The sequence below is a fragment of the Camelus bactrianus genome, chromosome 1 (assembly GCF_048773025.1).
Source record: "Camelus bactrianus isolate YW-2024 breed Bactrian camel chromosome 1, ASM4877302v1, whole genome shotgun sequence".
Taxonomy (NCBI): domain Eukaryota; kingdom Metazoa; phylum Chordata; class Mammalia; order Artiodactyla; family Camelidae; genus Camelus; species Camelus bactrianus.
Genome location: NC_133539.1, coordinates 120,156,891 through 120,169,381, shown reverse-complemented (window position 1 = coordinate 120,169,381; position 12,491 = coordinate 120,156,891). Strand labels below are relative to the sequence as shown.

The 12,491-nt window shown below is 48.1% G+C and overlaps 1 protein-coding gene across 10 annotated transcripts in view; it reads right to left on the bottom strand.

Annotated features, from left to right (window-relative positions):
- Positions 1 to 5,928: 5,928 nt before the first annotated feature.
- ANKRD28 (ankyrin repeat domain 28) overlaps positions 5,929 to 12,491 on the bottom strand; it is a 221,600-nt gene continuing 215,037 nt past the window's right edge. For 9 of the 10 annotated variants that reach the window (XM_074371999.1, XM_074372009.1, XM_074372006.1 and 6 more), the window contains 4 exons: positions 12,102 to 12,184; positions 11,584 to 11,666; positions 10,557 to 10,648; positions 5,929 to 7,886 (listed from right to left, as the gene is read on the bottom strand). In XM_074371999.1, coding sequence (XP_074228100.1) covers positions 7,600 to 7,886; positions 10,557 to 10,648; positions 11,584 to 11,666; positions 12,102 to 12,184 — 545 coding nt within the window. In that variant the 3' untranslated portion in view covers positions 5,929 to 7,599. Of the gene's footprint in view, positions 7,887 to 8,662; positions 8,757 to 9,070; positions 9,244 to 10,556; positions 10,649 to 11,583; positions 11,667 to 12,101; positions 12,185 to 12,491 lie in introns of all 10 variants that reach the window. The other variant, XR_012509591.1, reaches the window with a different exon arrangement.

Here is a 12,491-nt window from a genome sequence, read left to right as displayed (position 1 = left end):
ATTTCCATTTGCTTTTAAAAATATAATTTCTGTATATTTATTGATAGTCTCTATTTAGTGAGGCATTTAAAAATACTTTCATTCCTTAGACATGGTCTCCTTTAGCCCCTTGAACATATTTAAAGGAAGTGACTGAAATTCTTTGTCTAGTAAACCCAGTGTCTCAGCTTCTTCAAGGATACTCTGTCTGGACTGTTTTTCCTGTGTATGGGCCACACATTGTTTCTCTGCATAGCTCAGTCTTTTGTTGACAGTTGGACTTTTAAAACAGTATATTATGGCAGTTCTGGAGATCAGTTCATCCCTCTCCCCAGGGTTTGTTGTCATTGCTTGTTGTTATAATTGTTTAGTACAAGTTCGGTTAAGTCTGTGTTTTTTGCCTTATGTGGTCACTGAAGTCTCTGTTCAGCTTAGCAATCAGCTACTGACGGGACAGAGATTTCCTTAAACTGTGGGCCCCCCAAATCTCCTAGTCTTTGCCAAGGGGCTGTGTATGTAAAGGCACACCTTCAAAACTCAGCCTGGGGGAGGGTACAGCTCAGGGGTAGAGTACATGCTTGGCATGCACGAGGTCCTGGGTTCAATCCCCAGTACCTCCTCTAAAAATATAGAAATAGGTAAAACTACCCCCCCAAAATAATGAAAAAATAATACTTAAAAAAAACCAAAACGCAGTTGAAAATTAGCTTCCACCTCCTGCTTGTGCAGAGCCTCAAAATGAGCCACAGGTGAGGATGTAGGGCAGCCTCAGGCCTTCCATGATCATGCACACAGCTCTGAATACGCGTGGCATTTGGATTTCTGTAAGCACATCAGAGCTTTCCAAGTCTCCGATGGGCGCCGATCCCCCTGGGTTTTCCTGTTAAGCCGCTGGGTTGTCTGTTGCTTGCCAGCTCTTGTCCATCTTCTAAGGCAAGTGAAACATTAGAGCTCTTGCCTGTATTTGTTTTTGAGAAACACCTCTCCTGGGAGAGTAACTTTCACACGGGGTCAGCTTTGAGTTAGCTCCACTGCAGACAGCATGGTGAGCAGGGGCCCCGGGTACCATCGACAGGCCAAACGATGACATGGTTTGGGAATGAGGCTTTGAAAGGGCTCTAGCTTTGTCTTCCTTGTCCTGGCGGCCATGAGGCTGCATGGAGAATGGGGGCTGTCAGCTGTCAGGGCGCCTGCAGAGCGGGAATGAGGGATGCAACTGGAGCGAGTGGTAACGCCACAGAGGCCCCCGTTCTTATCAAGACTCAGAGGTCCTTGCTCGGCCATTTTCACCGACCTCACTTGGCAAAAGCTGTCTGACCATTTGCAATGTCTCAGGTCCTGTTCCTAGTAGTTACCTGGCTGCAGGCAGCCGGAGGCCTTTCTTCCCCTGCCCTACGCTCTGCCTCCCAGATGGGAGGAGACAAAGCCCTTCTCCAGAAGCCCCTTGTCCTTCTCTTCATCCACGTTCTCTGTGCCTTTGGCATTTCTTACCATGAATATCTACCACAAACAGTTCTTCCTCACATATCCCGGGTCCCACCATCTCTGTGGCAGGGGTGAGGGTTCAAACCAGGTTACACAGAAGTAAGATGTCAGCTGAAAATTTTACTGTCAACATAAAAATTGCATTTTGATTGTTCCCGCGAGGTTGGAGGCGCTGTCGCAGTTCCTGCTGTTACCCTGGGTACCAGAAACAAGCCAAGTTGCCTTTTTCTTTCTTTGGGGCGGGGGGTGGTGGACAGCATCACCGTACAGCCCGAGTTTTAGAGCTTAGTGCTGACCTAACCCCGAGCATTGTGCCGTGCTCATTTCTAGCTGAAGGTGCAGGCAGGTCACACGCCGTGGACTGGGGACGGCTGAGCTCACAGGCGTCTGCGAGACGCTTCCACTCACCCAGACGCCTTCTCTGTTCAAGTGCCTGCCGCTGCTCGGGCTGAGCCACGATGTGCCCTCGGGCGAGAGTGACCTCAGCAGAATCCTCAGGTTTGCTCTGGGGGATCAGCTCACCATCGCTCTCTGTCCTCTTCCTGCTTTTGCCAGTTTGTTCCTTCAAACTTCTTCCGCTTTTTCAGCAAGATCTTACGGTGTCTCCCATCAGAAATTGTTTATGGAATCCCCTAGAGCATAAACGGCCAAGGCATTTTCTCAATCAAGGATGCCCCCCTCCCCCAAATACCAAATCTTAAACAGCCACCCAGTTAGGCTCACCAGCCTTCCTCTGTAGAGTGAGAACCATCTGATTCTCGTCTTGTCTCTCTCCCCAGCTGAGACGTACGCTTCCCAAGGGCAGGAGCTTTAACCCTGGGGTAGCTCCAGGATTTAAGACACTGCCTGTGCAGAGCGTGCTCAAGAACCATCTGCCCCAGGGCTTAAAGGAAAACTGCATTTTCACTGTGCAGTTTAGAGGAGGGCGAAGAGGAAGAAATATTTTAAGATTAAATCTCGGGCTTTTCAAATTAAGGGAGTACCACCTCAGCCTGTATTTCTTTCCTAATGAAGAAACAAGACAGGTAAGAATCCTAAGAAGTGAAACTGCCTGCAGGAAACAGGAACTACACAAAGGAAGGCGCAGAAAAGCAGCTCGCAGCAGCGCTGGAGCGGTGAGGTAGGGGCCAGTGAAATGGTCCAGATGGAGCGGAGAGCTGTCTACCCCTGGATGCTTTGTACTCTCGGTCTTCGGTTAGATCAGGCTCCGATGGGGAGGGGACGGTCCCAGAAGGCACGCAAGGGGCCAGTGCTACATTGTTCTGGAGTCGGGGGCAGGCAGAAGGTTGGGTCTCCACCCTTGGAAAAGAGGAAGTCCAGTGAGTTCTACACGGCCGGGCGAGAACTTCCCAAGTCCAAGTTCATCTTGGCCGCCCACCTTGACATTGGACTCCCTACACCAACCAAAAGGGGAACCACAGGAAGGGGAGGAGAAGGCGGGGTGGCAGAGGCTGCTCAGCAAGCCCGTGGATACACAGAGACAGTGACGAATGGGCTGGTCACCGTCCCACGTGACGTGGACCGTGACGTGGACTCTGGTCATCCCTCCCCTCCGCGCAGAGCCCGCCGCCCATCTCACGGAGGAGCAGCCAGTGCGCAGTGGGCGGGTCACCCTCCCATGCGGCAGTCACGGAGGAGCACGGACGGAGCAGCCCGGCCAGACTCCAGACAGAGGCGTCACCCCGCCGGGCCGTCAGCCAACCTGCGGAGGCAGGAGAGAGGATGAGGGCTCAGGCTGAGGGACTTGAGGCAGCAGCGGAAGCCTAAGCAGGTGTCCCTCTCTTCGCTCCGTCCCGAGGACACATTTTTTTGTCGCCTCTCCCTTGACTGCGGGCCGCCCAGAGCCTAGTGCGCAGCAGGTGTTTGCGGAACGTCTTGCGTTTTCGTGTGTTTCTTCTGAAGCTCATGACCTACGAGAATAAAACCGAAAGGAAGTTATTACATAATTTAGCCAAGCAGGTGGTCCCACTTCAAAACCACCGATTTCAACCAGGCCCAGAAAGCACGCTGGAGGACGTCAGAGGTCACCAGGTGACCAAGAGCTCCCATGGTGGTGGATTTGAATCCAGGCTTCACCAATTACTGGCCAAGCAAGCGTGGGCAGAAGCGACTTGACCTGTCTCATCCCTCATCTGTCAAATGTTGCTGTTAATAGGACCTACCTCATGGCACAGCCGTGCGGACTGAGAGATGTATTTCAAGTACTGACGACCTCGCCTGGTACTGACAAACACGTGGGCACTTGCTGGGAGTAGCAGCAGCGTGAAGTTACTTGTCAGCTCTGCCTGCTCCTCCAGTCCCCTGTCTGTATGTACCTGGCTGTTCTCACTTTTCCCTGACTTCTGTGCATATTTGTAACGAGCTCTTTTGTAGGTTTTTGTAGGTTTTCCTGGCCTGTTTCTGCTCAGGAAGGCTATGGGCTGGCATCTCTTCCACCCACCTCCCCTCCACCAACCATTTTAAGAACTGCTGATTTTGTCCTTCTCACCTAGGCTATCATTTGCCCCTTCTCCACCTGCTCACGTCATGTTTGTTCCTCCATGTCCAGCCTAAATGTCAGCTCCTCCAAGAAGCCTGCTCTGATCTTCCCTCGCAGAGTGACTTGCTGTTCTCTGCCCTTCCTTCGTTAGCAGTTCGCCTCCATCTCAGTGACACTTTCCTCCTTTCTCCTTCTAGGTGTGGACCTCTCCACGATGAGATGATAAGCCTCAGGGGGACAGGGGCACAATTCCTAGGCTCACTGTCCACTCACTCCCAGCCCCCTGTGTGCAGCTGGCAAGCAGGAAGTATTTGTTGAATAACTGTATTTGAAAAGCCCATTTTGAAAGGTTCATCTAAATTCTAGAACAGTTTTACTGAAAATTAATTTTTAAAAGAAAAGTCAAAACTGGGGGGAGGATGTAGCTCAAGCGGTAGAGCACACGCTTAGCATGCACAAGGTCCTGGGTTCAATCCCCAGTGCCTCCTCTAAAAGTAAATAAACAAACCTAATTCCCGCCCACCCCCCAAATTATTTTTTTTTAAAAAAAGAGAAACATTAAAAAGAAAAGTCAAAACTAGTTACAACTGAACACTAATCAGACATTTTAAGATAAAGGAAAAGACGTTTGCCCAGGAAAAAGAAAGACACTTGACTTACTGCATTAAAAAACTTTATTTCGTTGAAAAGGTCCAATATTAGCCAAATTAAACCCCAATTTGACAGCTACACTTAGAGCTCTCCTGAAGTGAATGGCACTGTTTGAGATGAGCGTCCTGTTAAAGGGGGTCACTGCTGCTCCCGCGCCGCCCGCAGGGCAGCTCTGGAGCAGGAGGAGCTGGTGTTCTCACACACACCAGATACTCCAGACGGCGCCTTTCATGCAGAAGTTAAAAAAGCAAACAGGCTTTTCTATTCTGTGCGTGGAAAACCCACTGCAGAGCAGGGCCTGACCGCTTCTGACAGACAAGGTGTAACTATAAAGGAGCTGACCGCGACGCTGCGCTCCTGCGCAGGCGGCCCGCGGGCGGCGCGATGCTGGTGCCGCCCGTTCCCTGCGTGGGCGGCGCTGTGGGGCCCCCCTCATCAGGGGCAGGCCGGAGGAAGCGGTTGTTCAAGCGGGGGCGGGGGGGGGGGCGGGGAGGGAGGAGACGCTCACACAGCGCGATCACAAAGAAATGGAACGGCTTTCCCAGTGCGCAAACCATGGGAAGAACCACCGCACCACAGGTATTTTCAGTCACGGCATCTTTTACATAAAGTGGTGCAAGATCTAAATTCTGGGACGTGGGAGGCTAAATTAAAAACACTTGTTACTTTATAGCTACACCTTGGATCTGGTTAGATGTGGTCCATCTAACAGTGTGTCTCATGCGTCCTTCTGGAAATCACTTCCGCAGACAAGTCGCACGGCCTGTAAAAGAGAAGGTGTGGCAGAGGGCGTGAGTCCTGGGCGTTCTCCTGGAGGGCAGAGCCGGCCCCGGACGGGCGGCAGGTACCGGTCCGGGAGGGAGGATGCGGCGCCGGGCACGGAGGGCCTTGCGGACTGGGCGGCTCAGCCGGTGGGCGGGCTGCGCGGTGAGGTAGTCACTGCAAGTGTCCAAGGTGGCAAGGTCACCCTTGGAGAAGGGACTCCTGCATCTGTTAAGAGTTAGTGATGAACCCCAGGTCTCTTTCAATTCTGAGATTCTAGGAGATTCCCTCAGGGAATTCAGAAGTGAATTCCTAAAAGGAAAGAGAAAGCACACAGATACGTACTTTAGAATCCTCTTGAGTTTTTTCTTTTTGTTTCAAAAGGTACAATAGAAAACGCAGTCCACGGTCTTTAAAATGCAAATTCACGGTCTTTAAAATGCAAATTCACCTTCCTGCCACTGAGGAGGAGGAAGGATCTGTTATCACTCCTTTATATTATAAAGGAAAGATGGAAGATTACATTTATAATTTCTGTAAATATCTTAGAAAAAAATGCTTAAAACTAGTAGTCAATGCCCTAGAAATTTTATAGATTTTTAGGTACTATGCACAGATACAAATACATTATTCATTAAATACAGCTCACATCTGTGTTTTATTATACTCTAAAATATACAGGGATCTTGATGTACTGAAAGAGTGCAAGTCAATACAGTATTCAAGCAGTCACTATTTCTATTTACATGCTCATTAATTCTTCAAAAACCCACAAAATTATCAAATAGATCAAAATACTGTTCTGTGTTTTCACACTTTATATTCAGAAAAACCAGCTGATAATTTACAATGTCATAAAGTTTTCCAGTTTCACAATACAAAAAGAATAAAATGAAATTGGGTATCATTTTGTGAAAATTCATGGAACTTCACCCAGACCTATAAGACTCCTTCCCACATATGTGAAATCAATTTCACGGGAAAGTGACAGGTACAGTAAAGGCAGACCCACGGAGACTGGTATTTAAAAGCCTGAACGTCAGCCCTTCCCCCTTTTTGTTCTCTGAAAGGCGGCCTCCCAGCTCAGCAGACAGCTGCTTCTCTCCCCACCCGCAGCCCGTCACACACATGCTGCTTCCAGTGTCAAGAAGACCTGAACGCTTCAGGTAAACCGTGCCCAATATGGACGTGCCTTCCAAGACACCCAATGATGTTACCTTACGGATAACAAGGGAGTTTTCTTTTTGGTTCTTCACCAACCACCGACAACAGAAACCCCCCAAGCCGCTGTGGAGGCACAGGGTGATGTCAGAGACACAGGCGTACCATCCAGAGCAGTGAGGCTGAAACTGCACTCCCCGGGACCACTTAGCTGCAACAGGGTGAAAATAATCTACTTTTTGATTTCATGAGGTTTTCTTCTAGGAAACCCTTTACATTTTCAAACAAAAATAGTTCAATTTAAAACCTAAACCACTCACGACTGGGCAGCAGGAGCCTGACCCCAACCTGTCTTGTGTCTACGTCACAAATATTTCCACCCTGACTGCACCCAGTCAGCTGGTTTTCAATTCTAGTATTATAAAAGTTGGAATTTTAAAATTTTTATGTAAAAGAAAAAAATGTAAAAATACATCTGCTTTCTCTCATGGTTTAATACAGTATTAGAAGGCTTTCAGATGTTTTCTTACAAAAAAAAATCAACATTTAAAACCAAATCTCAGCTTCATTTTCAGAAATATTAAAGTTTGGTTTAGATAATGTCTCATTTCACCCGCTCTGCTTCCGCAAGTGGCGTTCTATTAAAAACCTTCAAGTTATTTGGTCCTTTGGCAACTTGCTGTGCAGTAATGCCTACTGTACCAAACTTTTATTGCCCTTAAGTTTAATTGTCGTTTTACTGGTAAAGGTTAAATCTAGTGTCCTGATCTCCTCTTTTACCATAGTGTTGCTTGTGTAAGCAGACTAGGGTGCAGTGTCCCAGATCACTCCTGGCACTGCAAGACCGAATCGCACAATCCCACCGAGCATCTCGACGGCGGGGTGTCCTTGGTCAAGTCGATTTCAAGATTCCAGAAGTTCCTTTTGCAAAACTTGCCTTTAAAACTCTTCTTCTTAACGTCATCATGTTTCTTACATTCGCTTACTCCGCGATCTCTCAGGTTGAATCTGTGCGTGCATAAGAAGGTGCCTTTTTCCAGAAAAAGCACAGCGCCAGCACCCCGGGCCCCTGGCTCAGCCTCTCAGTAGGTCTCGGAGTCAGAGTCGTTGAGCTCGTCCACGTCGGTGTACAGGTACTCCTGCTCCCCGCCCACGTTGTTGAAACTGCAGTAGGAGCTGGGGTCGCTCCTCATGATGGGCAAGGCCTCGAAGCTGACCGTCTTTGAGGTGTTGCTGTAACGGTTAATAGCGTTGAATGTCAGCGATGACAAGGGGCTGCTGGATGAGACAGGCATCATGGTGGCCAAAATGAGGGCCAAGCAGTCGGCCACGTCCTTGTTGGGAGCACAGGCCAGAGCTGGGGTGTAGCCTAGAGGTAGAGATCAAATTTAAAAGTGAAATGAGGGAGACTCACTTCACTAATTGAAGGAAGTAAGCCTAAAGACCTTCAACTTTAGATACACTTTACATTTCCTGGCTTATAATACACTGGTTTAATTAGAACGATTCAGAACTTTCCAACAAGTAGAAAAAGAGAAAAGTCACAGGAATCTGGGGATGGGGGAGGAAAGACTTAACAAACTACACGGTAGCAGAGGAGACGGGGGCCCAGAGATGGATGATGCCCCCAGGTCCTTCTGAACTCACAGAAGACAGGGCTAGGGTAAGGGGGAAAGCCAGACGGGTGAGCCCTCACTCTGAATGGTGGGAGAGTCTTACTAACAGACCTGCAGAGGAGCAATAAGCGCGTACAGGCTGGGAAACCTAGAGGCGCTTGCGCTCATGGAGGGGCTCTGAGCAGGGGCTCAGGAGAAACACGGCGCTCAGCTGTCGGCTAACTCTCTTACAGGATCAGAGTCCACAGGCGAGAGCAGGTAAACTAAGCAGCCCGAAAGCGCCTGAGTCAGAATGTCTGTCTCCTTTGTTTATGTTCCTTTCTTTAGCAGAAGACTGACGTTAGTCCTAAGGCACCACACGGTATGAGTACAACAAACTGGTAAGAACACTGGGCACCCAGGCTGGGTCGGGAGAGACCGTGAGAACACACAGAGCCTCGTGAACCATCAACTGCTGTTTCAGGAGCAGCGTGTAACTGGATCGTTATTCTGAAGCTAGAATTGATTATAAAATAGGATCAGTACTTACTACATGACCTGCTAATGCTGGACCACGATGATTATCTCACATTGCAAAGTGTGTCAGGGACAGCGGTCACAGGTGACTTTTACTGTTATTCGCACTTTGTAAGGAAAAACATACCAAATCTTAAATGATCAACATGCGTGGATGTCCCTGGGGTGGAGGACAGGACGCGAGGAGAGCAGCAGGAGCTGAGGCTGGAAGGGTCACAGGGCAGCAGCCTGACTGTGGAGGGCCTGGGAGACTGTCTAAGGGGTATGAGGGAGCTGGGACGGGAGGAGTGGGATCTTCTCACGTATTGTGAAGGGACTCGGGCATGGGAGCAAGGGGAGGGGCCCTTGGGCTGGGGAGCGGGGAGGAGGTGCGGGGGGAGAAGCGGGGGGAGGAGAGGAAGGGGGTGTATTCTGAACATACTTTGTGCAGGAGGACCAGCAGGGCAGGCTGGTGGATTGCACGCTGGGAGAAGAGGAGTCAGGGAGGCCTCGGTTGGCGTTCTGAGCAGCTCCGAGGGAGGAGGGGAGGGGCAGCGGTTCAGATCTAGGCAGGTTTATTAGCCAAGAGGTCTGCTGTCAACAAGGCAGCTGGATCTATAAATCCAGGGATACGGACTTAGGATTCTCAGTACAAGGGCAGCCCTGAGAACCAAGGGCCTGGGTGAGGTCCCCCAGGGAAAGTGAAAAGAACCGAACACTGAGTCCTAGAACCCTCCAATGTGAAGACGCTGGGGAGGAGAGGGAGAAACTGCGTAAGGAACTGGGAAGAACTAGAAATGAGGAGAAAAACCAAGAAAGTGTGGAGTCCTAAAAGCCAAGTAAAATTTTTTTCAAAAAAAGGGAGATACCTGAAAGCACTATAATGTTGTATGCCAATGACACCTCAATAAAAAATTAAGAAATAAAAAATTTCAGCTCCAATAAAGCTGGTGACTTAATCTACCCATCAAGCTAGTTATCAATTCAAGGTACCAGCATTTGTGAATGAACACCCTCCTGAGGAAGGACACTGAAATCACATCACACGCCTCCCAGCTCTCCCTCTCCTGCCCTGAAGAGGTGTGCACCTGCTGGTCCGGGGACAACACAGGGACCGTCTAGGGGCTGCCGGACCCCAGCTAGGGCAGATGCAACCTTCACATCCCTTTGTCACATATATACTAAATTCCATATTAAAAGCTTATTCCTATTTTTAAAAAAGGAATAATCAGGTCAAATTCTAGTAAAATGAGGTCTAGGTCAAATAAAATGAGAACTAAGAATTGTCTCAAAGTGGCGATCACTGGTGGTCTTGCTGAGAACAGCTCTGTACGTGGTGGGGGCAAAGGTCTGACTGGATAGGATTTAAGAGAATGAAGGAGGGGAATTAAGGACGGGGGGAGTACTGACTCCAGTCCCTGCTGCCCAGGGAACAGAGAAACACGGCAGGAGTGGCGGGATTAATCAAACATTTTTTTAAGATAGAGAAATGTTTCTATATTGATGGGATAATCTAGAACGATTCCTACAGGACAGACGGGAAGAAATGCTGAAGTGCGTCTCAACTAGGCAAAGGAGAACAGGATGCCATGCAGAAGTGGGAAGATTAGCTTTAGATAAGACCTGGCACTTAACGGCCTCGACAAATAGCTGGTGACAGAATAAAGTCTCTGAATCCTAAAAACAAAGGCAGAATCACTAAAGCACAGTTAATAACCACCACCTCGGATTTACCAGACATACGGGGTTCGGAAGTTCATCTGTTAGACAGCCCTTCCCTGTCTCTCCTGCCCGTATTCCCTTTGCCACAAAGTAAGTACTCTCAGTATTAACTTCAGCTCTCCTCTTTGACCAATAAAAAACATCCAGATTTACTTTATTTCACATACAGAAGTAAGAGGTTTAAGAAAGAAATGGAACCTACTTACCGTTTTCATCTACGGCAAGCACACTTGCTCCTTTCCCCAAAAGTTCTTGAACCACCATTGTTAGCCCGTTCCGGGCAGCAACATGCAGAGGCCTGGGGGGAGACATGTGTGCATGTACATACATGCTGCCCACGTGCATAGCCCCCCTAACCCGTCCTGGGATTGAAGAGCATTTCTGCTAGGCTGTGAAGACCCAGAGGTACGAACTGGAGGCACTGAGTCCCAAGGGCAACGCAGACGCAGAGTAGGGGGACAAGACGGCAGAGCCCATGCGGGGTGCAGGGCCTGGCCTCGTTAGCACGGCTCCTCCGAGCACTGTGCCCCAGCACTGAGTTCCCACCTTCACCAAACCCTGTTGCTAGTTCCCCTCAAGACTCAAGGTTTAAAAGGATTTCACCAACTAAATCGTGTTAATTGTTTTAGGAAATGTGGTTGCAACACGTGTAACAATATACAACAAAAACTGGACATTGCAACAGTGCAAACTCCAATAGGCTTTGAAAACAGTTTAGAGGCTCCATGACTGATTTTTGGACCCTTAAAAGGTCCAAATACTGATATCTGAATGAGACCAGTATTGTGGGATTTTTCTCTTTACCAAGTCTCAAAGTAGCAAATGGAAGCTGGGAGAGGACAGTGAGAGACGCTGACACAAGGTTTAAGCCATTACTGTGAGGCTGGCTCACAGACACATAATACACCTTTTTCTCTCATTTTTTGCTAGTGTCAAATAATGGATTATTCCAGCTGGCTGCCATTCAAACACACAGAATAGTATTACTTTCTTCTGTAAAAGTGGACTGAAAGAACACTTTTTCAACAATAAAGTTTCAGCTCAAGACCTGTTTTTTTCCAGTAATGTCTTTTCATTGTGATGATTTTAGCAATGAGTTTTGTCAATTATAAAAATCGTTCTTTATTTTTTAACTGCTTCCGTGAGAGACTGACTCCAGTGGTCCCATGTTAGGAACAAACCCCATTAAACATCTTAATTTCGGGTCACAAGGTTCACCCTGCAGGTACTCACGTTTGCAAAGCTGCATTGGTTGCATTGATGAGGTTTCTGTCTGTTATCTTTTCCAGTATTAACAAGGCACTAGTTTCATGACCCTAAAATTATGGCAAATAACTCTTAAAAACTTAGGCACCATTAAAGATACATTTATACCCTCAATACACCCCAACCCTAGTCCATATAATATATACAGCACCATACATACACCATGAATTCTTTGGCAAATGCCTTACATATCTGTCCAAACATGTGTTGGTGTGATGGGGTCGAGGATGAGGACATTTAAGATCGGAGAGGTGAGAGAAAGGCAGTAATTACATTTAGGCTTGTGCTCCACAGCTTACTTGGCTGATGGGAAACGTCCATGTATCACGGTGCTTAACACGTCAGTGTTTTTTCCCCAACAAATCTGATGCCAATGGTTATTAGAGAAGTTTGGTCCCTATCTCTGCTCATTTCAGTCAAGTGGAAAACCTTTAAATGCCGCTGTTGATATTAACAGTGAAAACACCCCTGAAGTGTGCACGTACCTTGCCGCAAGCCAGATGGAGCGCGGTGTTTTTACTGCTGTCTTGCAGAGTCAGGTCTGCACTAGCACTGCTCACCAGCATCTCTGGGAGGAAAAACTCTGTCAACTCTTTTATTTATGAACATGTATCTCATTACTAACAACTCACTGTAGAGAAATGAAGACAGAAAGAATATCCCTCTAGCAAAAACTTAAGCGCAAGAAAATACATAGTAATACAAAGGTGCATACTGCACTGTCGTATTGTTGTGTGAGTAACAGGCATAAACAGCAGCTAGCATTCATTCTGCGGGTGCCTGCCCAGTTCCACACACGGCTGGAAGTGTTCTGCGTTTACAGTGACTTACTGACCCCTCACAACCACCCTACAAAGTGGTTTCTGTTATTCTGC